Genomic DNA, 27171 nt, shown 5'->3' with positions numbered 1-27171 from the left:
AAGAACTGAAAGGTCTGCCTATTTCCAAAGACTAAAATTTACAGATCCTGGTCCTGACACACAAGTTACATCTACCTGCTGTTATACCTGTGGTCTGATGCTCCCACATCTCAATTGGTACCTCAGAAATTCAGATCTGCAGATATGCCATGGTTATACCTTCTAGTTCCTTGGTGCTCCTTCCTGTCAAACTATCCATAAATTAAGCATGTAAGCATTATTTACACACACAAAATTATCCTATTAAATATTTGAACAAAACATTGCATCTCACATTCCTCATAGACAGACAATTATAGCAGTGGATCTTATTGTGCACACCACATTTGGAGTTCAGGAAACCGGCATGCTTTCACACACTGTTGCTCCTGAGGATTGATGTTTTCACTGTTGCACTGATACAAAGTTATTAGTGCATCTCAATATTCCAGATCATATATATCACAGAAGAGGTAAACAGCATGGTTCAATTATTTGCTGTTCTTGATTAAAAAGGGCACTTTTCTCTTTTAGCACTTGTCTGAAGTTCTTGGCTACCTCGAGCTATTAGACTACTTAAACAACTTCTAGCTTCTCTGAAATTGAAATGCAAAGCTGAAGCTTAGAAGAAATCTAGCTATAGCATTTCAGTTGTATTTTAGGAGACGAGGGAGCTAAACATATTAGAAATGGTAGAAACAGATGAACTCAATACTCAAATCCTTAGGACTTCAGACGATCAAAAGCGGCACACACTGCCACCCGGAGGCAGACAGTTTCAAGTGCATGTAAACCAAAACGTTATCTTTCAAAAGGAAACTCGTTTACCCTCAAATTAATTTTAAGATAGCTAGTATTTCTCAAGAGTTTTCCCTACTGGAAATCTAATAGGGCAGTGAAAAAAGGCTTTTTCTCAAAAAGACATGGACACAAATTTTTAAACGACATTTATTACATGTTGCAAAAAAACTGTGAAGGCCTCTGTACAACATTGCATGTCAGTTATGGCACCAGGCAGTGCCCGCCACCCGGCTGGATCGTGTCTGTTTCCACAGCAGCTTAAAGGTCAGGGTCACACACGATAGGGACCCACCTTTAAATGAAGAAGATAACCAGTATGTCAAGCACAAACCTGCAGAGTAGAACAAAGGCAGGCCTGTAGCAGGCTAGGCAAAAAACCAACTTTACCAGCACCCAGAGCAGAATTACTGTGGTTCCCGTTTCATAGAGCCTTACAAGCCTTAGGGGGATGTTCTCCATTCAGTAGCTTATGACTCTTGTCTTTGCTACCGGATTAAAACTAGACCTGTGCTCCAACCAGACACCTTATGTAAGTGCATCAAATATAGTTTATCAAATGCTGTATCTAGACCTTTAAAGATAACATGGACCACAATCAAGTACAGAGCAATTTGCTTTGACCCCCAGTGAGATTTGCCAAATTTGGAATCTTTCAAGAGAGATCTTCATGCTCAGAGAGCAGTTAAGTTCTCTTGGTGAAACTCTTAATTCATCAGATATGAATGACCAGGTATGATTTACATTATTTGTTATTGACTTGTATTGTATTACACTGTTATGCTCAGGGAGTCTTCCTGAGAAGCTACCTGTGCTTCTCAATTCTTTAGGAAGTTTGAGCCTTTAGCTAATGCTTGCTATTATGCATACTAATACTTTGAATCTGCACCGTATCATTTCAACTTCAATCTCAAACAGCTTCAGAAACAGTAATTTAGTTTCATGATGTCCCAAGGAGATGTCAGTTAACATATCTGTGTTATCCAGGGGAAATCTACAGGCAGTATCTATACTATAACACTGAGCTTTTTTCCTCATGAGTTATCTAAATAGGTATACCAGAGATGTTCTTGGCCTTCATTCTTCCTCTTCTACTTCTGTTTTTTATACTGGAAAGAAAGACAAAGAAAGAAGTCAAGATAAAAGTGAATACCTAAAAGTAATGATTCATACCAACATGGAGTTACAACTGGATTCACAGTTCACACAAAATTACTTCAGTTTTCTTTAAGTTAGATTGACATTTAATGCCTTTCCCTCTAATAAAAAATACTGGATATGCCATTGGTTCTCAGTGGGCATTGCAAGTCTTGATCTTCCTCTCACTTGTACTATCGGAAAACTGTTAATCTAATGTAATAAACTACAATATCTGTTGCAGAATCAGAAAAAGTCAGATTCAGGCACAGTTATTTACTAGGCTGCAATTACTGAGATTTGGCTGTCGCTAAATTCTATGGCTGATATGCGTTTGCTCCTGTAATAATTCTCATTTTGACTTCACAAAGAGACTTTACAATTGTTTAAAAAATTAAGAATCTGATTTATCTTAAGCCACTTTTTTTCTACTAGTGTGATTTGTTGACATGGCCTTTCCAGCACGGACAATTTTAGGGATCTCCCTTGGTGTTGTGTTAGCAGGAAGCAGTTCTATTGGGGGAAAATAGGGCAGGAGCAAACTGTTGTCTAACTCTCACCTACAGAGCTCAGGCAAAACCTGAGGAAAGAGAATTTTAGAATTTTGTGTAAACTGATTAACAGAAGACAGCTTGCTGTTTGGAAAGGAACTGGCAGGTATCTGTGAACTGTGGCTTGCAAAACACTGCAACTTTTTCTTTGTTATAGTAGAGCTATATTAGCCAGCACTGTTGAACAAAGCTTTACAGAGATCATCTTATAGCCCAGCACCATTGATACTACAAAATATAGTCAGTGTATAGCAATAATGAAGAGCTCTTAAACAAGAACCATCTCAACCACATATCTGTCATGCCTAGATACTTTCTTTATACAAACTCTTCAATGTCCACAGCTGTAGCATGGTTTGTTGCTCCTAATTTGCTTTTCAGTGTTTTATTCTTTGATTTGAACCAAGTTGGAACAAAACTTCGGAATATGATGCACTTACTTTATTCATGACCCAGTCAGCATCTTCAATAGCTCTTCTAATAATCTGCTGAATTCGTTCAGGACTGTCCTCATCCGCATGGACCTTGAAACTCTACAACATTGATCAAAATGTTACACTGACTAGGCAACTTAATGCTGCAGTGTCAAAACAAGGATCAATGTTAAAACACCAGAGACTTGATAAAAGCAAACTTTTGATTTGAAACACGTCTCAGTGAAATAATTCACACCTTTCTTTAATCACAGGATTAAAAAACCAAAAACATATGACGTCAAATACAGACTCATGACAGCTTCAATTCAGGACGACAGAAACTAACCTTACTTAGTAAAGCATTAAAGAACATGCATAAACTTAAAAAGCACATTGCATCCTAATAAATTGAACAGCACTTAAATAAAACCCTCCACAACAAAGTTTTATTGAAATTAAGCCAGGAAAAGCGAAAATAAAAAGTACATCAACAGGAAAACAGATATAATCAAAAGCACAAAATTACTTTCATACGAACTATTAGGTAAGATTTACTCTGTCTGTGGAGGAAAAAAAGAAAATCATTGACAAGAAACCACTAAGAGTCTGTAATACTCTTACAGAAAGATGTGTTAAGTGTTCACAGCTTAACAAAAGTAAGAATTAAAGATGGAAACAAATGAAGAGGAAGGTAACAGATTCAAAGCAAACAAAAGGAAGTGCCCCTTAACCCACTCCTTGTGTAATCCTTTGAATACATTTAGGTTTCAAGTTTGCATATGAGTAGTTTTTTCAGTGCCAGGAGCTACCCAAATTCGCTGCAAACAGCTGGAGAAACAAAAGAAGGCTGAGAACTACACTGTTGGAAAGGAAACCGCATTCTCACCTGTCTGATTGCATGTCTGTAATGCTGCCGAATATTCTCTTCGGGAAGCTGCTTACAGCATCGAAGCAGGTAACGATACAACTGCAAAGAATTCTGAACTAAATCAGCATTTGGTAGTGGAGCCATTTTATTATCCAGCTGTTAAAAAAATAAAATCAAACAAACATTAACAACGCAGAAATAAAACTGAAAAATATTTTTCCAACAATTAGAATGGGACCCAAAAATTAAAATTTAGCAGCATAACATAACATAAAGAAACCTTTGAAAGAAACCAAACATGAAACTTACCACAATTTGTGTAGCTTATGGAGAAATGGAGCTAGCTGGCATTGAACAATGTATAAAAATTAAAGGGTTTAGTTTCTTCAAAAACCACTTTTTGATGGTAGCATTCAGGTGTATTTGGATTTAATATTTTTTTCTCCTTTAAAAAGGAGTCCTGGAGAGTGATCTGCTGTTAACACACACAAAAACAGTGTCACAGATGATGAGATTGTCTAATCTCTGAGCCATGATGCTTACACTCAATGCAGACTTGCAGTGTTTCAGTAAGTGTTCATATTGGTCCATCCACATGGTTCCTTTGCGAAATTAGGGCCCTCGTAATTGCTATGAATAGTGTTGCATTTCAGCAGTGCTTCCTAACATTATTATTGTCTCAAAAGCACTATATGAATTGGCTTGCAAATTTCAGGCTTTAACTCAAAATAACATTTATAAATACAGAAGACATGCAAAAATAGAGAGCTTTGAAAATTTCCATTGAATATAACAGCAACGGGAAAAGAACAAATCTAGCAGTTTCACCTCCACAGCTATACGTATATATTGTAACAGTCAGTCCATCCAAGCTATATAAAGCGTCATTTAACAGATGGTTACCATCTGCAAAGAACTAAATTAACATTTGGAAAAAAAGCACTTTTACATCATTACTCTTAAGAATAATGATAATGCATAAGTAACTGAATAACAAAGTAGGTGTATGGCATTATTTTAGCATCCATTATGATACTTACTCATCTTTTGGAGTATTTTTTTCTCTTCTTAAGTAATATAAATCTTTTGGCCAAATATATTTCTGAGTAGAATATTCCAGTAACTGTGTGGTACCCGGGCCAGTTAGGCCGAGATGATGAATCTGTGCTTTCACCCCAAGATAGCTGTTTCTCCCAGACCGCAGTCGCTAGAGCTGAGGTTAAAGGCACTGCCAAACTAACTACTCGAGCTCTGGCAGCGGAGCATGGCTCCATCTCCTCTCATCCTGCTCTCTCAACAGCCACAAGAGCAGCCCCGCAAGCCCTCGGGGTGCCCCCATACTGAAGCACCCGGCCAGGAGGGCTGCAAATCCCAGGGGATTCTTCTCTGTGAATAAAGTTAAACAAATCCATCTGAAAAATATAGAATAAACTTTGTCCTGGAGGGATGAGTCTCTCCAAAGTCACTTTACTCAAGGTACAGAGCCACAACACAACATCTTGTCTGAGCACCTCATAGTATTGCTTTTCTTTGTTAATTACTGAAATAAGGAGTGAAATCTGTGCTATACGATTTAACAAAAGCCAGATTCAAGAAAAGAAACATCCTGTAAAATGAGAGGGCTGTTCCTGTGGCAGAGCGTTTTGTCTATAGGAGATGTATGAGAAATAAGAGTTTTGGAACATCAGCTTGTATTGGAATTGTGCCCACACCTCCGTGAGGGATCCAGGCCTTACCGTGCTGCAGGTGTTTGTATGTATATATATATATATACACACACACATATGCATAAATATTTTCATGTATACATAAAATGAAAAGTTCGTGCCATAGAGGATATACAGGGCAGACTAATGACAAGCCATAAGATGAGGCAGATGAGCCAAACAGGTGGGATGGGAACAGGGAGGAGGTGTCAGCACCAAGGCCTGTTTTTGTGCAGCTTAATAGAGCACACAATATAGCTCACCACCTGCTCAGCGGATTTCACCAGGCACAGCTTCTAACACCATCGCTTACAGACCTGCAGAAACAGTGAGTCACAGCTGACAGGCGTCAAGAAAGCCCCTAAGATAGGCTCTGATGACACCTTAGTAGAAAAACCTTTTCTAGCCTCCAAGGGAAAATAACTAATGTTTTCTGAGAGTATGTAATAACGTTACTGTCTCATGAGATGATAATGTAAATTATTAAAACCAATTCAAAGATATACAATAGGCTTAAGCAGGTTAAGCCTTTGAAGAACATATGTCAGGATCCCTTTCCTGCTATTTATACTGTCATCACAGCTTTGCTTACATCCGAAATGAGTTTGGTACAGTTCATTTTTGATTGAAATCAACATTACTTTAGCACCTCTCCCCATGCACGTTTTCAAATCCCTTAATGCTTCTCCCTATGTCACGGCAAGACTGCATCCCAGCACAAAAACAACTGCAGGTGAGAAGGGAGGCAAGATGCCAAGTTACTCTTGGCATAATAAGCAACTAGATGCAAGACCTAAACTCATCTGCACTCATGGGTAGGTTTTTTTCTTCAGCTTCATCCTTAGCTGGTAAAAAATATTATAGCCCAACTGACCCTAAAGACTGGAGACTGTATTTCTCATCCTCCTGCTTAACACAGTCTGAGACGGATCTTACAGTAGGCTTTGGGATCAGGGCCAATTTCTTGTGTAGTTTCTAGGCTTTGATGTGTAAACTCATCATCTGTCATTGTGCTCTAATTAAATCTAAGTGCTGCAATAGATTTCCTGTCACAAAAGCAAAGATCCCTCATGTTTGAGGAATGTAGAGGATAGCCTGTCTCAGCATAAAGAAACTCTGCCATGGGAGAGAGCAGAAAAATCAGAGTCACACAAACAAATTAATATAGAATGGTTAAACTGATCAATGGAATTGATTTTTTTTTTTTTTGGCTGTCTGCTAGCAGGCTCTGCTAGTGGTTACTCCAGCCTTAGTTATACAGTAATGGAGGCCACAGACCAGAAATCTAGTTCAGGGCTATCTACCTGGCTGGAAGACTACGGAAACAGGCTGCAAGAGAAATGCTCCAGAAAGGACATTCAAGTAAGACCTTTTGCATGATCAGATCTCCCATACATGTAAATGCAAAAAAATGCATAGATTTTGCCACGCTGGTTAAGACCATCAACTGTGGTGACTCAAACTGTTCACATATACAGTAGGAGCAAGATGAAGAAGGTGGAGAAGGACAAGGGTCTTGTGACTGAAAGGGGAAACTGCTGATCCCAGAATGAAGCACAACAGGCCTGTCCCACTGTAAAACAAAGCTTTAAAACACTTGCATTGTTTATTATAGAGATTTGCCTGCCCTTGACATTCTTGTAATCTTTTCTTCCAGCTTATAACAGAGATAGCAGCAGAGGAGAACAGGGAAAAGGGGGTGTATAAAGCTACTGGCAGCAAAAGCAGACAAGTATAGCAGAGAAAATGTGATTCTATTGTTTTCTTGGGACAGGGTGATATCACTGCAAAGGCTGGAAGGGAGTGCTGAGAAGGCATCACAGTGGTCTAAGCTGATGGTTAGCTGCCACTAGAAAGGCTTAAACTGAATAAGCCTGCTCAGACCACAAGGGAAAAAGGCAGCCAAATATTTCATGATTGTCTCTCATTTGCAAAATCCTTCTCTTCCACCAAATAACTTCAAATCACTTTCCCTCAGAACAATTTCATTCAATTACTATAATAACAGCAAAACTGACATTACTCATCTTCTACAATTTATTGTTATAATAATAAAAAAAACTTTACTCCTCCCACTAAAATTCCCACAATTTACTAAAATCGTACTTTAGTTCTCCAAGGCAATTGCCTTCCAGCTACACCTTTCCATATGGCATGCAAAACCAATGAGTATTTTAATCAGAAGCCTTATGACCTGACCCAGCATCAGGCTTTCAAAGGGTAACACTACTGACACTAATAACAAGTAAGGTTAAATTCCGAGCCTGTACACCTCATGGCAACAATTTTGCATGCTTATTTCTGATAATTTTACCCTTAATTTGCACCAAATGCACAATTAAGCATAGTAATAGTTTGCACTACTGCTTTCTGTTTAAAAAAAAAAATCCTCCTCCTGCAAATTCCATAAATATTACTGTTTTTATTTGCCAAGACTATCTTCTAGTAAAAAATTCTCAAATCTCACAAAATATGGCTGTAATCCAGACTCAAATAATGTAATCTCCTTGTGATAACTAAAATATCATGCATAGCACAACAAATGAACTTTCTAAACCAAGAACTGTTGAGTCAGAAATGAAATAATCCACTAATTGTGCTTTTCTGGAATGGATGACTGTATAATGTCCTAATCAGAAAGCTGAAATCACATTTGCATTTAGATAAAGGCTTATTTAAAAAGAGACAAGTATAAAAGGAGACACTGAGACTATTGTGGCAATTCTCTGCATAGCATAATCATTTATATTCCTGATAATGACATTCAGATAGGGAAGCAAAGGCTGACCACCAAAGCCAATTAATCCTGTACTCTGCATTAGCAAGCTTGTCAATTGACCCAGTGTACAGCTGTACCCATCACACTAGTATGACGCTGCCCCTGCTCTCAAGTTTTTTTCTGCTACTGTGACTGTTTTTCAAGCAAATCGCCACATTTCAACAATTAAGATCTTAATCCCCTCAGGCTAGAGTCAAATGGGCTGCAGAGTCGGGCTTCAGAAACCAAAAGTCCAGTTAAAGGGCCACAAAAGTCATCTAAACTGTCCCTGCTTGCATACTCTCTTGCCAGTACACATTTCTTCATGGACTGGAGATGCGTTTTCCTATTCAAAGGCCTAGTCTAGCTTTGGTTATTTGTAAGTTTCACATATTTATACAATTCCCCATCCTATCCAGGCTTCACAACTTTAAACATACCGATTTTACGGGACCTTTGCCAAGCAGCCCAGTGCTATTACGCCCATTGAAAAACTGAATGGAGACATGCCTGGATTCCTTCCACTGAGTGTGGGCACTTGGTGGATGCGGTTTGGGACCCTGGGCAGCTTGCCCTGCAGCCACGTAAGTGACAGGACATGCTTTCCTCCGCGGGGCATCCGACATCCTGAGGCGGCCAATACTAAAAAATGGTACTGCAAGAGACTAAAAGTCTTGCAAGAGACTCTGAAATAAAAATCACTAGGAGACCGACCGACTATTACAAATTCAGAGTCAAGCTCTCTAACCTGACTCATCATCCCTTCTATGGGCCTGCTAATATCAGTATGAATAAGGATCCGCAAAATGCTATTTGTGTAAAATGAGGTGCTAAAAGATTTCTGCACAGGAAAATAATATACTGATTACCGGTAAACATTTAACAGAAATAGAAGACTCTTGAAGCCTCTGATCACAAAACGTGTTGGTCCAGGTTCTGACATCGGTCCAGGAAGCCACTCGAGCAGACTGCTGTCGCTCTGTAGGATTCTTGCTCTCTGTTGCCTTAAAGCTCTATAGACAGTGACTGCAGGAAAGGCCTATGACTCTGAACCCATGCTTGTTTTACAAGTTACTGCAGCATAGGAACAGATTTTTTTCAGTTTTAATGTTGTAACTGCCTTCTTCTCTGGTTATTACTCTGTGCAATATATCTTCTTTATCCCACAGTAGGTCACAGAGACTGAATAGTGCACTATGTTCAAGGCCAGCTCTCTGGGTTCTGCTGCCCTAGGCAAACCAGCAAATGTCTGTCCCTACCAAGTCACATTAGCTCACAGAATCGCTGAACATTCTGCTGCCCTAAGCAATAGCCTGCCCTGCAGACATATCCTTCCTTGTGTATGGGCGAGTATGTACAATGCTGAAGTCACATCCTAATAAACACATCTCTCCAGTATGCTGGGCTTTTATGAGGATCTACTGTTTTGACATGATCATTTCTGACGAGCTGCAGCCCGTCATTGTTGTGGATTCTGCCCTTTCTAAGTATGATCTGTAATGTCCTCCTGCATGAATGATGATAGCCAGACATTCCTGCTCTGTTCATTTCTATTTTTATTCTCCTAAGATTAATGCTTTGCGTGATGCATAAGGCAGAGAAGCAATGTCAAATGACACTGCAACAGCAGCACATTTTCGGGGCTCAGTCTCGCACTGTATAGTTAGCATTACACACCATCAGCAGAGCGCACGGGAGATCAGGGCCCGCTGACACATCTCCAAGAGCCGGGCCTCGATAGCCAATCTCCACCGACCGGCCACATCCCAGGCACCAGGATTAGGCCTGATGCTATTCGACACTCAGCAGCAGTCACAGACTGACAACAGGACCATCAGAATAGATGGGAAATTTTCGGCTAGGCTAGGCCTGTTCCACACTTCAACATGTCTAAACATGAGCAGTGTGCACGGTTAATCTACAAAAGAAAGAACGATATCCTAGAGGGGACAGATCTAGACAACGAAGTGAACAAGCAACTGAAGATAGCTGAGAGTGCCTGTCCCATGGCAGAACTGCACCATGGTGAATTTGTGCCACTGTGTTCCAAGTGCAGCGCGTACCTGTTCACAAGGACGAAGCTTATAAGCAGCAGGATGACATTGAAGTCGAGGAGTCTTTAGCCTCTTAAAGGGGATTTTCACTTGTACAGTTCACTAATCAGGGATTGTTACCATATCAACAGTTAATCACGTGGACAGATGCCCACCATATCCTCCGAACATTTCTGAGGTCTTAAAGCCCCATCTCATTTTTTCTTCCACCTCCAAACTTTACTGTCGCTATGGTCTCAGAGTAAATCCATTCTGAAAGACAACAACAAAGTCTGACTAGCAACAAGCTACTCAAAGAGATCCCAGTCCTGCAATTGGTTTTTGAGGCAGGACTCCCTTTCCCTATATGAAACCAGAGCCAACTAGTGCAAGACTTGGATATTTTCCTTGCTCTGGACGTTGAAGGAACTATAACCCCTATTCACCCAGCAAGTTGTTTTCTTCTACATATTGCAAGATATTCTTATTTTAGAAAGCTGCAAGATACTCTCTTGGGGTGAAAAATCTTAGAGGAACTTCATAATTCATGGATTGGGCACCTGGCTCCAGAAAGGGCTATTTAACAATCGATTCCAGCATGTCATGATCTGACTCAATAGAAAAGAGAAATGTGGAAAGCTATGGATGACATAGTGGCAGCAGCTGTTAGTGCAATAGCATATTTAAATTACAGGAATTACAGGTCGACATATTGTTTGAGCAGATGATTAAACGTGTTGTCTGCATTAGCTCAATCCTTGCTGCGCCTCTTCTATTATGATTTAATATAGGCTTCCAAAAGGAAAATAGAGGCTGTAAGATGGAAAAGAACAGTTTGGCAAATTCCAAACAGGTTTCCAGAGTCCTCTAATACCTCAGCCTTCCAACAACATCAACAGGCTGGCATGTTCCCACTAACAAACGTACAGAGATTTATGCCAGTAGAAGATCTGGCCCAATGGGAGCAAAAGTCTCTATGGTCCTAAAAGAATATCTATTGCAATCTATACTGCATTGCAGCTTTTCAAAACAGGAGATTATATTCTTTCTTCCCAACTTAATCCCATCTCACCTTACAACAAGAATACTGGAATAGACTCATTTTCACTTGCCCCAGCATCTTGTAAGAACTTTCCAAGAAAGACTTCTACTATTGGTCCCAGGAAAACTCAAGCAGTCTATTAAATACTCCTCACCAAATAGAGGATTTCCAAATACAGAGATCAGTAATCTATTCAAACTAAATATCTCAAGTCTTACTTTTCAGAAAAGGCACAGAGAGAGGTATCAAATAATAAGCTTGCACATTACACAGGAATAGCAGAACCATAACCACACCCTGAATATATTGTCAGTTAGGCTGAAATTTTAGCAACTGTAACATGATTTCTTCAAGGTTTCAATAATTAGTTTTTTCTTTTGGACATTTTTGTCATTGAAACAGAAATTATAAATAGGATAAGCATCTAATGGAACTTATTTAAGCCACTGCTTTTGGGGGGTATGGCACTTGCTTTTAATTGACCAGTTGCAGTGGACCAACTACCTTGAGTAACTGAAGTTTTAGCTCTGGCTGAAATGAAACTCAGTTAAATAGTTTATTCTATTGTTTGTAATTAAGCTTAAACCAAAGATCTTGAGCCAAGTGTCCATCTCCAAGCCAATGCTATAATAGATTAAAATGAATATCATGAGTTTCAGGAAAAGCTGGAGTAAGATCTCAGTTTTGGTCCTTGAGATCCACAGGTTCTAAAGTTCATCTTTATCCTTTGCAAAGGCAGAGTTCTTAATGGACCATTGCAGAGATCCCTTGTAATACACTAAGACAATAGTAGATTCAAATACCCTGTTTTACTACACCTGAACTATAGATGGGGCAATTGTTGCCTTCTGTGTCTCTAAAATTAAGAGGTAAAAGATGGATGAGAAGAAAATGAGCTTCAGGAAATAAAGTAGCTGATGCTTCCATCAGCCTGGACTTTGACTGAATGGTTCTGAGGTTATTTCCTTTTTTAAAGTGTTTGGGTGCTGATACAGAATGGCAAATGCCCTTTGTAGCACACAGGGCCTTATCAACACATCTGAATGTGGTGGGAGCTTGGTATCACCCATCTATTTCATACTATGACCCAATAAAAACACTTTTCTGATTTGTGCCAATACTAACTTGTTTATATTGTGCTTTTCCTCTCCCTTTGGGAATGTAAATTCTGTATACGACTGCTAATCTCTGCTTTCACCTATCAGTAAAGCTACATAGTGGAGATGAGATCAGAGTTCTAAACCCAATGCAGACCAACTTTCAGGCTGTCCTCAGTATCACCAAAAGGCTGGCTTTTAGTCGTACTGACATTTTTAAGGCAAAATTAAATCTCGCCTATGAAGTACAAGAAGTCAGTAGTAGTCCCTGGCTTATAAATCTTCCTTACACAAGTACATTCTGCCGCTGCTTCTAAAACTTATGCTACCATAATTATCAGTTAAATCAGCAATTATTATACACCATTTGTTCTGTTAGCACTGTAATGCTATGGCTGAGGCACTTTTGTTACAATAAGTTCAATGCTAATTATGATGATTATATAGTTTTGGATTGCCATAATGTCTATAATACCTTCTAATGAATAGCTCTCCATTTTATTATGCACTGTTAAAAGAGCGGACAAAATTCTAAGGAATCTTGGCAAGATGAGCCAGATTCCAATTTAATTCATACGATACAAGTTTAGAACAACCCCATTAATTTGAAACACAGAAGTATAACAAATTGCAATATGCCTGCCTTCTCTCAATCATTTTTTTCCTTCAGTGCACATTCACTTAAAAACAGTGCCTTGTTCAAGAAAGCCTCATCCTGCTGAATTTTAAGAGACCACCAAGTATAACGCTGATCTTCTCAGTAGCCAATCTGCTGTGCTTATCAGAACATACCTTTTTCCCACCTAGGTATGAAAGCAATTTACATTGGCAATTTTGCAACTGTGACATTCTCATTGTACCATTTCTTTAAAGCATACCTAAGTGAGAACTGTCCAATATATTCCAGTTGTCAAAGTTATTTCTGTGTTTCTGGCACATACATGAAAATACTTTATTACCTTGCAGGTTAAAAACCTTTGCTGAACTCCAAACTGTAATGTGTAGTTCTCAAAACTAATCTGACTTCCCAAAAAAAGTTTGAAATAGTAATAATTAATCAAGGGTTTATAGAATTGCCTGTCAACAGAAAACATGCTACTTTGTTATACAAGAGAAAAAAAAAGTCACTTTTCAGAAGTATAGCAAAGACAAGGAAAAAGTAGTAGTTAAAAAGACTGATTCAAACTCTGCCTTGAGAAGAAAAAAAGGATGTGTTTATTTTCATATAGTGTACATATACTATATGTTGCCATATATCCAGCATAATCTGGAGTACTAGCATTGGATTGGTACTGAAATTTGATTTGGAGAACTTCATTTTTCTACCTCAGTTTCTCCAGACAATTGCCTAATGTCTTTGCAGTGGTGCAATTAAACTCACTTGTCCAAATTTTTGATTGGTGCAAGTCACTCTACTTACATTGATTTTCATTGAACTAAGACCACCTGAAAAAAACTGTGCTTCTGTTTTGTGATAGCAGTGGACAACATTGTTTTAGTTTTAGCCTCAGAAATTTAGTGTTTTGAGAAGAAAAGCCTATACCACTGAACATTCTGTACATCACAACAGAATAAAAGAGATCTCAGATAATTAGTCAATGAAATTATGGTATTTAGATCAATTCCTGCAAGTGACTGGCTTAAGAATGAGAGCCAAGTTAGTAGAAATATTTAAGTTACTTCAATAAAAATAAGTCAAGCTAGGGAGCAATCAATCAGCTTGGCTTTGAGATCTGAAAGGGGTGGGGGAGAAAGATGAACAGAAAGGAAAGGGAAGGTCGTAAGTCCAGCTATAAGGCTAAGTATTGTTTAAAACAGAAGCTGGAAGAGCAGTATATGGTCTAATATATTCTAAAATAACTTCACATCAACCTACTAATATAAAGGGTGCTTGCATATGAGAAGCTTTTCCCTGATACCAACCCACACCTCCAACTAGAACTCCCTCTTCACATCCTCAACGCTGCCTTTCATTCTGTCGTCATGAACTTGATTTTCCCTTTCATGGATTTTTGCCTGATTGTCTATTTTCAGCTTGTATTCAAGAAAACCCTTTGGTTCCATTTGTAGTCGCATCCTGTCTCTGCCTCCCCCTCTTTTTGTTCCTAAATATAAGGCTGATGCAATTTGATGTGACATGACAAAATAACACATTTGCAACAGCAGAAACTCTCTCAAGAGCAATAATTAAAGGGAATAGATGAGACATTGCTGAAATCTGTTTATTTAGCCTGAGGGGAGAGCAAAGGGGAGAGAAAGCTTAAAGAGGACTTAAAGAGGGATGTTGAAGTGTGTGAAGAACATGAAATCAACCATGGCTACCCTCCTTATTCCATAAGGAAATCATAGCTCAAAAAAAAAAAAAAATTAAGATATAAAAGGAGGTATTTCCTTAGACTGCATATGCTTAAGCACTGTGTGTGTGTGTGTGTGTGTGTGTGTGTGTAAGAAACACTTAATATATTTCCTTAAATTATAAACAGTACCAAGACACACTTGTGCTTACATACAAGATGAGGTCTTTGAAATTCAAACTTCAGTTTCAGGCATTCACAAACTGAATACAATCAGATGAAGATTTCACCGATTACAGGGAAACTAGATGTTTCAAGACATTTAATGTCTTGCACTGAGATGCATCATTTCTGATAGGCACTCATCTTCACCTACAGGACAAGCTTTCATTAACTGTCAAGGGTGGATCTCAGAAGTGGTAGACTAGGGCTCCAAATGCAAGGACAGCAACAGCATTTATAAGGTTGGCTAGACCCAGACTTTTACACAACTTATTCCATGATTCGTTGAGATCGACTTTGCTGCACGGATCCACTGCATGTACCTGAAGCAAGACCACACACTACCAGCTTCCTGCACTGTACTCCATTACGGACAGAATCAACAGAAGGCTGGGCGACAGGAATCTGTATTTATGAAGCAGTCAACTGATACTCAAGTTGCTCTATTCTCTACCAAATACAATACACACAAGCAGATTTCCTCCACCATGACAAGATAGCTTACCCGTTTTTATACCTAGTTAAATGCATCTTTTTGTGCAAACGATTTCATTGGAATTATATACATGTGCCAGCAGAGCATTGCTTTGGAAAAGCCATTTCCCGTGCTAGGGCCACGCTAGGGCAGCACTGGTAACTGCTCAGAACGCCCCGTACACTCCTGCAGACATGAGGCACCGGCAACAGCTTCCTGAACACCCCGTTTGCACAATCAGTGGAAGTCTTTAGAAATCACCCCCCCTAAGGCTGCATAGAAGTAGAAGTTACTTCTTTATGCACCATTTGCTTTCAGTTAAAATAATTCTCAAAGCAGTTTTTTTCCACTCTCCTCAGCACCAGTAGTCAATCATCACTTGGCACAAACTTTTTTTTTTTATAGTATTTTTGTTTGCTCATCTTAACAGCATGTCACATGTTGTTTTAAAGGTGTATATATTAATAAAATCCATCAAGATTGCATGAAGTTGGGTTTGTCATACCAAAATACAGACAGGAAAAAAATCCCATTGGAGATGATGAAAAGCAAGAAAATAGAACCGCAGATTCAGCTACAGTAAAATCTAGTCATGCATCCACAAAAGAATTCTAGTTTTGCACAAAACAAGAACCTAGCACAGAAAGCTACCTTTTTATTTTCATCCATCATCTGAATTTACTTTTCTGAATGGCAGAAAAGACTCTCAATATTTATCCTAGACCAGTCCTTCAGAAAAACTATATTATTTAGAATTGCTAATTAACATTTTGTGGATATACCTGCTGCTAGTTACCCCACTATGACATTTATGGTGTCCTTTCAGAAGTATATTGTCCTTTGCTGTTAATGTGTGGCTAATAGCCAGAGAGCAATGCAATTAACTCCTCCATGGGCTGAAATTTATACCAGCAATTACTTCTATAATTCACTTAGCAAAGCATCAGTCACCATTTCTCAGAAAGCTTTCCAAAAAAATCTATTCAAAATTCACCTAATATAGCTTTGAGAACATGATAAAATAGTATCCGTTGCTGCATTTCATTGTTTAGGAATAAATACTGCTTAAAGTTTAATTTGAACTTGTACTTTGGAAGCAGGAAAGGGTCTTTGAGAGGAACAATTAACTCATGTCAAACTTAAGTTCTTTATACAGTATAAAGAAGCCTTAATGTAAATTTGAATTAAATTTCTAACAGGTAAGAAATTCATTGATGTTGTTTCTTAGCTAAATAATAATTCCCATTAACTTGCAAGATACCACTGTCTTACCTCAGTTTCATTTCTCACTGTGTGTTAGAACAAGGCAACAAACAGAATCAGACATTCATGTTTTTCTTCCACAGTCAGTTTAAGAAACATTTTCATAGCAATCTGACAAGAATGCTTCTTCAGTTGATGGCAGTGAAAGAGTTAATATCCATGACCCAAATATGGAGACCCACTTTAAACTTGCTGAAAATTGCTTTTTAATCCTAGCTCTCGAGGATTTCCTTTGAAACCATCTGCTGTGCACACTGGGTCCTTTTTGCCTGTATATATGCAGGATTACTATAATAGTGATTCTTTTGTGTAACTTAATACTTTTTAGCATATTAAAAAATATTAGGTGATTTTTCTTTCCTGATTTCAACCACAGACCAGAAAGTGACCATAAAAGTTGAAGCCAGTAAGTTCATGTCAAAAGCCGACATCCATATTTCTTACATACTGTGGTATTTACATTGAAATTCTAATACATTTAGCTTGATGAAACACAGGATTTAAGCAAACACTTAAATGAGTCATTTAAGTAATGTAACTTATAGACATGCTTAAAATTAAGCTCAGTCATTTTCCTTGATAGGAATGGATTTAAGCATGTGCTTTCCCAACTGGAGTATAGGTTGGATACCGAGAGAAAGAGTTAACATGCACAATAAGCAAAGACTGGAAAAGGTTTCCAGATATTCTCCTCAAATCTACTGTTTATCCTATTTTAATTTCTATGAACTTTTATTGAGATAGATTTTTCTAGTACAAATAGTGAAAGTAACATTTAACGTCATATTCCTAAGTAAACTGAATTTTAAGTTTGGCACATGCAATTAAGTACACTAGCAAACACCCAAACTGAAAATAAAGTAATATATTGCTTCTTAGCAGAATAGTCACAGCAAGAATGATTGGAACAACAATACATAGTGACCACTTTCAACATGGAATGCACTTAAAATAAATGGTTTGCCTACAAACATTCTCAGAAAAGGAAGAAAGGAAGATTATTTCCTTGATTTTAAACACTAAGGTGGTACTAGTATTTCAGAAGAGAGTCAAACCAAAACCTGTGACAACAGCACACATCAGAGGAACACAGTAGCGTACGGACATGGTATTAGCAGCACTCAGCAAGATCTCACTCATGTTCATAACCTGCTAACTAACACATAATAAAGGTGAACAGCAGTAAGAAATCCCACAGCAAAATATTCCATTCCTAATGGAAGAAAAAAAATCCATATCCTTTGGTAAGTTTTTTACAGCAAAGGAGCAATCAGTGCTAGAAATGATTGATATACAGGAGAGATCTACGCATGCAGATGTTGGAAAAATATGGAGAGGGAAAAAACATGCAAATCATTTTGTTTCAGCAGTAACAGATGTTAGAGCATCATCCTGCAGACATGTTGCTTTTAATACAAAACGGCTTATGAAGTGACTGAGGGGGCGGGGACAGAATCAATGCCCAATTACGCACTTATTTCAGCATTTCCATTTTAATGAGGTTCCTGTATCATTTTCTCCTTATAATTTTCCTTCTCTAATAATCACATGAAATTAATTTTGTCTTAAGCAGTGGTGAAAAGAGAATCAGCTGTCTAAAACAAATTCTAAAAACTGCTGCTAGCAAGTTCTTAAGAATGATGTGTCAAGCTGCCATTCACTTCTATATAAACCCAGATTATTCACAAGATCCTAAGGCCCTGCTTGATCTTAGACTAGTGTAACTGAGAACAGGTTCAAGTCATACTACATCTGCTTGGATAGCCAGTGGATAGCACAGTGGTTACAACATTGCTATAGTATGTGCAGATATCAGTTCTGGAGAAATTAAATCCACTTTTTTGTTAGCTAAGGGGCAGACTAACTGCAGCCTGGTCCACACTCCAGCCAAGGAGCAGCCTGCTAGACTGCATGTGCAGTTCACATTACCAATACAGCACAACAGCTTTCACTTTATCAAATATAATTAACAAAGCTGAGAAGCTAGAGAGACACCAGGGATGCGAGTAGTGCCAGTGTCGTGGCCGCAGTGAAAAACAACCAATGCACACTTGGCTTTTACCCCTTTCCCCAGCAAGTCCAGGGCTCCACACGCAGCACAAAAACCAAGCAGAGCACAAAACGATGCGCCAGCCCGTGCAGCGAGAGGCTGAACGGCGCGCCAGGCACAGCAGAGGCTCAGTCTGAGAGGGCTCTGCAGGCACCAAGGGGCATAGCCATCAGATGACTATTCCCATTCCCTGCTATGGGACAGAAGTCCAACTTATCAGAAGTAACTCCGCTTCTCAGCGGGCACAAGGCAGATGTGAAAAGTGAGGCTGCACAGGTCCCTTCAAGGATCTGGTGAGCAGCACAGCACCACAGAGCAAAAATAAGGCTTGTCAATATTGAGACAAGAGCTGTCTATTCCTGATCAAATCCGTCAGTACACAAAGCTCCAGCAGGGGCTTCCAAACTGGTGGTTGTCATTTCAGATGGGGTTTCTCTTAAGATTGCACCCTCCTCTTTTTAATGTCATAGGCTGCTACTATGCCAACCAGTCTTATTTACAGAACATTTACATTTCACTTTCCTTTAGGCAGAATTACACTGAATATCATTAAGACCATAAGGGAAAATAAAACTTACTGACAAGCTATAGCATGCCTAGACTTTTAATACTGCTACATTTAAGGCACAAAGTACCATCATAGTGACTTCACACATATAGATATGTTGATGACCATGAAAAAAGACAAGTTTACACACCAGGTACAAGCCAAATACTGTAATTTGAGAGTCCCTTATCTTTTGGATGGCATACTATTTTCTTCACTGTAAATATTTCTGAGGAAACCTTAATTAACTGTGCATAGATGGTCCCTCATGAGAGCTTTGAAATCTATAAATCTTTAAGAATTAGCACCCCAAAAGGAACTGTCCAAAGCTACCACACTGTATTTGAAGTTCATGCACACATGTGCAAGTTTTTAATACCTGCCATGTAAAAGGCCTATTTAAAAAGAATTCCCCTCAAAATACTCTCTTCACCTCAATGTCATGGTTGAGGCAGTCTTGGATATTTACAAGTGACTTGTCCACCAACACAATGAAAACAAATACTATAAATCTATTCAATAGAAATTTCCAGAGAGGTGCATTGCTGTGAGTTATCTTAATAAAGAGACATTCAGGTCAAGGAGGAGAAGTTGGATGGACAACAAAAAAGCTTTAATTCTCCTAGGACAAATAAAAAGCAACTCAATTTAAATGAAGGGTAACAAAGGATCTTGGTTTTTATCTTCAGTCGACTCACATTAATCTTCCTTTGATACAGAGCAGTGTTCTCATTAGAATAGGTAGATACATCCCTTGCAGAGATGTCAATTTAAAGATTCCTATTTGTTTTTACCCATTTCCATTATTCACTGTTCATTTTTAATAATGAATGCATGATGATCTGTTATGCAACTCAAAGAGCTCTAACACAACAAAGGTGTGGGGCTGAGCTATTATACTAGACAACATTATATAAAAACCCACTAAAAAAGAAGAAGCTATCTCAGCCTGAAATAAGAAAAAAGAAATCACAACAAGGCAGACTTTGTTATCATTTTACAGCTTTGGCAAACAAAACAGAATTTAATGGCCTAGGGGTTTAGTCTCCTGCTCAGTATTTCACTGAATGAGACCTGTAGAGTATAAGGTCAAAATAGATCTAGTTTGACAAAGGTTTTTACACCCACTTTATGTTGGTATAATTGAAAGCAGATCAAGAAATCATGACCACTAGCAATGATGTTGCCAACAAGCTGTTTAGCAAGAGGCACAGAAGCAGCAGTATACAATCAATTCAGATGAATTCCATTGTTCTATCTAATATGTTGACACCTGAATCAAAAAGCTAGTTCTGAGACAACCAGAGCAAGAAGTCAGGCTATTGAAAGATGGCATTTCCAAAAATACCACCACAGGAGCAGGATTTTTTATTATGATAAAAATCTACGATCTAGAAAATTCAATCTTCTTGTCCCCCTCAAAAAAAAAAAAAAAAATAAAAATAAAAAAATGTTGGCAAAACACCAAGATCTGTGATATCATACTCACTTTACCTAGTTCAGATTGCGGGGGGGGAAAAAAAAAAATAGTGGTAACCTATCCTTTTCTTCCCACTCCAGAAAACATTTAGGGACACTGCTCAGCCATAAATAAGGACTATGTGGTGGTGTTTTCAATTCTGCAACTTCTAGGGAAGATAACAAGCTGTGGAGCTATTTTAAGGTCTCATTCACAAAGGTCTCCAATTCAGTCTTCAGAGAGAGATGATTTTCTTGCTGCTTCAAGATCTTTGCTGGCATGACATTTGCTTCAGAGGGGGGTCATTTGCTGCTCCAACATCAAAACAGAGCAAAAACAGCTGCCAGGAAAGGGATGAAAGGAAATGCTGGTGACAAAGAGCAGCAGGGTCATTTCTGGTGTAAAGAAATACAGAACAGAGAATTGCACAACTCACTTTCTCCAAAAAACCACAGGAGATAAAAGTCTCCCCTCTACCCCCTGCAACTGGTGTTTACCAGCAAGAAGAGAATTAAGACAAAATAAGAACGAAAGAACAAGAACAGTAAACAAGCAATTCGGTCTTTTTTTTTTTTTGAATAATTATTTTAATTTTAAACACTGTAAGCACCTGAGAATTCTCATTTAGAGCCAAACTCACGCTTAAACTGTGTTGAGCAAAGGATTCAGTATCTGCTCCAGAAGAGTCAAAAGAAAACACTTTTGCCTAGAAAGCACTGGAGGTTACACAGCTCAGTGTTTTCGAATGGAGACTTTGGGATGAGTGCAAGTCCCATTGCTAATCATTATCTTTGTATTTGTATATGCAACTTACTGCATGTAGATGGGACAAAAATGTCAACTCCAAAATGACAATAAAAACAACACTTTAAGAGCTGCAAACAGGGCTGACAGTCCAGCAAATCAAGGTGTTTTCAGATGCTGATCTCTAACATCAGGTATGTGCACTTAGATTACACCATCTGTCACTTACACCAGTTGCTCCCTACCCCATATCTCATTCTCTGCTGTACAACTTTATTCAAAAAAAGTAACATTCTATCTTTTTACCAATTCTCCAAGTAGCAGTTTCCTCACAGCTGCTTTAGTGAACAAAATGAGGGTCATCGTGATTCACGTGTCTTTGTTAAGACTAACGAGCTAATCCTAGGTTATGCACTTAATTTAATTACTTGTTTTTTTTCGCTGATTTTTTCAAAAAACGTTGCCCACCTTCCCACCAATGCACTGCCCAGGTATGGCAGTGTGTACATGTCCCTCATTCAATAACACAAGCAGACCTCTATTCTCTTACATGAAGGTATACTGGTATCCTCAAAATCTTTTCATTCATAATCACAATTACAAAAAAATAACCCACCGTGCCCTCCTTCCTCTCCATTCCCACTTCTTACTCTATTTTACTGATTTGCTTCCAGTTTTGTAGAGAGAGAGAAGAGAGAAAAAAAGGTTTTAAAGATGGAAAACGCTGTAAAGTTATTGCTCCCGAAGAAAAGCAAATACCTATCAACACAAATTTTAATCCTGTTGATACTTTGTGTATATTAGTCTTTACTCTTGTATGTTAAGACCAGTTTAATTAGAATATCTCTGACTAGCCAAAACCCCTCAAACTAAAAGGCAGTGTTTATGATATTTTAATGGATTCAGTAGGCTTTATGAATAAATTATCAGGATGTTACAGAATACTGAGGAATGCATCTGCAGAGCTGTGTACTGAGGTATGTGTGGGCTTGTCAAACACCCACATGGTAAATTATCAATAGCGCTGCTTAGAGTGTCCCTTTTATGGATCAAAAGGAAAAATCTATACAAGCATTTTATTATGCTTTCTTCCATTTAACATTACTTTTGCATTAATGGGTTACAAGAAAAATACATGCATAAGTTCTGAAAGATATTTATGCACAATACTCAGCCATAAAATGAAAAAGATTGCACCTAACATTTAAATTCTTGCTTCTACAGCAGTTCTTATGGTACAAGAAAAAAGTCTATGCCTGGAACTTAAGTATAATATTTTACATAGTGCACTAAGATACCCTCTTTTGTAAAGAATTTGTAAGGCTAAGAAAGCACCGCTGAGGAGTACTAAAGAAATAGCACAGGCTGATTACACATTGCCTTCCATCACTTACTCTTGTGCAGAGTGCTGTCAAAAAGATTATACCTCTGCAGTGCAAGTGGCAAGTTCAAAGGATAATAAGCTCCCCCAAGAGTCAGGAAAAAAGACTAAACCCGATATAGTAGATTTTCATAAAGGGACAAGGCTGTGCCCTGTATTACTAGTGTGCAATAGTTACTTTTAAATTGAGTTTTTAACTGGGTTTAGCTAAGAGCATCTGACAAATCTAGATATACTGGTGTTCAGTGGTATTCAGACAGCAGATTTGCTATGGCTTTACAGCACTCTCACTGTGAATAAAATAGTAAGAGACAGATGCATGTCCCCATGAATAACTGCCTTCACCAGTAAGAGATTAGAATTGATCTGTCATGTTTCATCAGCAGTAGTCACCAATCACACATCTCCATGCATCACTGGGGATGACAAATTAGATGCAATCAAACTGGGCTTTGGCAAGGGCAGGATCTGGAGCAGTGTTTCTACTTGCCCAGTTCAAATTACTATGGTTAGATTTTTGCCAGCTTACTCACCAAGCAGCTCAGACTAAACTGGACTAGTCACAAAGCGATCCTGCTCAAAGTTATATAAGCCGCTCCATAATGAGCTCCGCTCAGAAGGCTTGTGCTTCTTATACTGAGCATTAAGGAAAAAAGAAGCACCAACTTAAGAACAGTACATGATGAATTCACTCTGCAGCTTTGTTTTAAGCAGAATTGATTCATACAGCTGAAATGAAACACTAATTTCAAGTATTACAAGCATTTTGTTTTTGATTGCAAAAAATTTTTTTTTTTTTGCATAAAACAGCATGGATCGTCCTTCCTTTATCTGTCACAGTATGAAGCACCAAAACGCAGCCAAAGTGACTAAGTTAAGCTTCAGAGAATGACACAAACCGAGGACACCAATTACAGAGTTTATAGACCCTATGCCAAAGTAAGATATACTTGGTAGGGTGGGTCTTTCAACACTGGCATCTGAAATACCTCCATATGGAGGCACAAGATAAGTGTATGCCTTCAGCTGCCATCTCAGTCTTTCACCTCACTGAAGAGAGCTGGCTCAACCTCAAAGAGCAAATAAAAGATAATATAGGTTGTACAAGGCACTACAAACTTCACTTTTAGTCAAATAAAAGTTCTAGTTTACTGGTATGGAAATTGGAAAGTGGGACTTGTAGTAATGCAACTAGCAGAAGAAACGGTGGAAGTGCCAGGATAGCAATCTTGTTCTTCTTTCTTCTGCTCTTACTACTGAAAGTCGACCTAGAGCTCAAGCAAAATTGACATATAGCTGCACTGCAATACAATGGTTTCTGCACTCTCTACCAAAAATGTTAATACAGCCTTTTAGAGTATTTCTAGGACAAGATATTTATGTATAATTAAAAAGGTCACCAAGGATCTGAATCACTAGAACTGATTAAAAAAAAAAAAAAAGGAAAAAAAAAAAAGAGCCTTATGACAAAGTTACTGACTACCTACTTTCCACCGACTTAGGAGGTCAGTAATTTTAGCCACATAAACAAGTGGCGGGGAGGAGGACAAGCTTTATGCTGATATAGGCAACTAACCCCAGTCACCAAGCAGCCAACCTAGCAGTTGTCCCAGTTCACTTGGTGGAAACATAAAAAAGCACCCAGAGCAAAGGCTGAGCTGGTAGAACTGGTTACCCTTTTCTATATCTCCTTTACAAGGGATATACACTTAACTACAGTCCAGCACCAATAAACACTTCTTTCCTTCCCACCAGAGCATCTGAGGACTACTGACTTTCAGCAAACCACCTAGAAGCAGCTCACCATTGCCATAAATCAACCAAGTAAAGAAATGTGATCTAATTAACAGTGAGCTTAAAAAAAAAAAAGACTCCTTCAGACTTTAATACACTGAAACATCCATCTGCAAATATATTCAGAGTCCAAATATCCACATAACAATGCTTATTAAGCACCTGCAAGATCTTTTCAAGCAGTAAAACTCAGCAATAATACAGCAGAGAAGAGCTAATATGGCAAACGTCTGGGAAAATTTCCGGAGTTCTCCAGTTGTCTTATGTCCAGGCCGATTCAATCTACCTCACATCTATATCCTTTCATTGTCCTGTACTTACCTATTCCCATGGTCTGAAGTGAAGCAGGGACAGGTAAGCATCTTTGGTGCATACTCAAATTCGCATTATCAGTGTTAATAAAGCCTTTAATTGATGTTTAGAAATGCTAGATTAAATATTTGGTCCCTCATTGGTCCCTCATTCCAAAAAGCAATACTATAAAATGGCTTTAAAACTAAAGCTACTTTTTCTTTTATTTAAAATTAAATTGTGACATAACAATATATTTCCACTCTGCTGTATTAGCAAAATGTAATAGTTATAATTTTAACAACGAATCTTGCTTTATTTCCAGCCGCATTCTTTAAGATCAGACCAAGTATTCAAAATCCATTCTTGAAATTTCTATGTAAAGTGCTTGAACTTTTAGCAACTGCAACAGATTTTCATATTAAGTTACTCCTCATACTTCTTAAAAAGAAAACCAATGGCCATGTCAGCTTTTGAGAGACATGCAGAAGGGGCAGGTCGAGCTGACACAGCAGTAGCAGATCTGCACCGCTGCAGCTCTGGAGATCCTTCGCTCTGTTCAGTCCCCCTCAGGAGCATGGTACAGCATCAGGCTACCACAGCAGTGACATCTGTAACTTCATTCTCAGCCATTTATCCACTCATCCCATTTAGTTATTTAAAAAAAAAAAAACAGCAAAAAAAACAACAACAAAAAAAAACACTGCTAACTTTTTAAGTCCCACTGTCATAATGGGTAAGGCTGTGATAACCATAAGTTTCTGGGAAGACACCCATCAGATATAATTCATATTCACAAACTGCAAAGTGTTAAAACAGTCACAATTTTATTATCCTCTCCATCTCAAGAGAACACTTGTGTCCAAGAACCACAGTGCATTTCCCAAGCGTGCAGATTAACGGAGTAAGTGAAGCAACACACCCAACACCTCCAAGAAATGAATGTGTTATATTCCAGGTTTACCATTTACCTCACATTTTACATTTATTTGAGTGTATTAATAAGTTCAGTGCAATATGCCCGCAGAGGGAGGGAAAAAAAACCCAGCTGGAATTAGCTACCATACAGGCCTATTACAAAGTGCAAGAACTCTAAAAACTTCTTTTCGGAGCAAAGGGTAGAAGGGAGATATTTTTCAAGCATGACACTATTTCCTACCTGCATCACAAGCCTACCTCAGAGCTCAGGCCCTCACTGCCAGTGCCCTGCTGCCTCCCCAGCCTCGCTTCCTTCCAGCCAGTTCCACTTTCTGTCTTTATAAAATGAAGAAAAAAAAACGAAGACCAGAACCTGTTTTAAAAAAACATTCGTGATCCTGTTAACCGACTCGGGCAAACTTCTTTGGTGAAAACATGCCGGTGCTCAAGCACCTCCCTCTGTGGAGCGGGACTGCCGCAAAACCGTCTCCCGCTGCTCCCCCGGCCCCGCTCGGCCTGGGGCAGGCCGGCGCCGCGGCCGGCGCGGCTCCCAGCGCCTCGCATGGCCTCGGGGCGGCCGCTCCCCGCGGACCGCTCGGAGCCGCCGCGCGCCTCGCGGCCGTCCCCTCAGCGCTGCCTCAGGGCTCCCGCCACGCGCCCCGGCGCTGCCGCCGCATGACAACCCGCGCCGCACCCGCAATGACCTCGCTCCCCGCCGCGTCCTCTCCTCACCTCGCCCCGCCCCGTTTGGGAGTCCCATTGGCCCCGCCTCCCGCTCATCACCCCATTCCCTGCCGCCCATTGGCCGGGCAGCCACCGGGGGCGGGGCGCGACTGCCACCTCCGGCTCCATCACAGAAAGACTCGCGCCGCTATTTGGCGAATAGCGGCTTTTTAGCGCTCGCACCTGCGGCTCACTCGCAAGGAGACCTGTCAATCATTCCGCGTCCCCGCCTCCGAGTACTATTGGCCCAGTAACCCCTTTTCGGGCACTGGTCTCTCCCCATTGGCTAGTTGGGTCCGATAGGGCACTACGATTGGGGAAAAAAAGGGACCAGGAGAGAGTTCCGGGCTAGGGGGAGAGTCGATTGGCCAGCCAGCTGGAGCGGCACCACGTGATTGGCAAACGAGGTAAAGAAGGCGGGGCCGCGCGAGGTGAGGGTTGTGTGAGGTGAGGGAATCTCGCGGGGTCTCGGCGGCGCTGGGCGCGGAGTCGCGCGGTGATTGGGCGGCGCGGGTCAAGTGGGCGGGACACGGGCAGGGAGCCTGTGCGGCGGGCGAGCCCTATGGGCCGGCGGCGCTGGGTGCCGCGCGCTGATTGGGCGGGGGCGGCTCTCGCGGAGCCTGGC

The 27171-nt window shown here is 39.6% G+C and overlaps 1 protein-coding gene across 3 annotated transcripts; it reads right to left on the bottom strand.

Annotated features, from left to right (window-relative positions):
* Positions 1 to 920: 920 nt before the first annotated feature.
* Positions 921 to 26239, bottom strand: LYRM9 (LYR motif containing 9). 3 transcript variants are annotated; one of them, XM_026047764.1, is made up of 6 exons: positions 26082 to 26239; positions 4059 to 4224; positions 3768 to 3905; positions 2906 to 2998; positions 1837 to 1886; positions 921 to 1111 (listed from the first exon to the last, which is right to left on the bottom strand). In XM_026047764.1, exons 3-5 carry the CDS (start codon positions 3891 to 3893, stop codon positions 1869 to 1871), a joined length of 237 nt encoding a protein of 78 aa, XP_025903549.1. In that variant the 5' UTR covers positions 3894 to 3905; positions 4059 to 4224; positions 26082 to 26239; the 3' UTR covers positions 921 to 1111; positions 1837 to 1868. The 3 variants fall into 3 exon arrangements, with proteins under 3 accessions (XP_025903549.1, XP_025903551.1, XP_025903550.1); XM_026047766.1 differs by lacking the exon at positions 4059 to 4224 and having other exon boundaries at positions 26082 to 26238; XM_026047765.1 differs by lacking the exon at positions 26082 to 26239 and having other exon boundaries at positions 4059 to 4751.
* Between the last annotated feature and the right edge of the window lie 932 nt (positions 26240 to 27171).

Source organism: Nothoprocta perdicaria, unplaced genomic scaffold (genome assembly GCF_003342845.1).
Source record: "Nothoprocta perdicaria isolate Ctin4 unplaced genomic scaffold, notPer1 scaffold_50, whole genome shotgun sequence".
Lineage (NCBI taxonomy): Eukaryota > Metazoa > Chordata > Aves > Tinamiformes > Tinamidae > Nothoprocta > Nothoprocta perdicaria.
This window is presented reverse-complemented; position numbering and strand designations above follow the sequence as displayed.

What these genes read in the sequence shown, in the direction of transcription:
- LYRM9 (XM_026047764.1), bottom strand. Translation starts at nt 3,893, where the DNA reads ATGGCTCCACTACCAAATGCTGATTTAGTTCAGAATTCTTTGCAGTTG. An exon ending in ACAGACATGCAATCAGACAG is followed by an intron (nt 2,999 to 3,767) that starts GTGAGAATGCGG and finishes TCAATGTTGTAG; the next exon opens with AGTTTCAAGGTCCATGCGGA.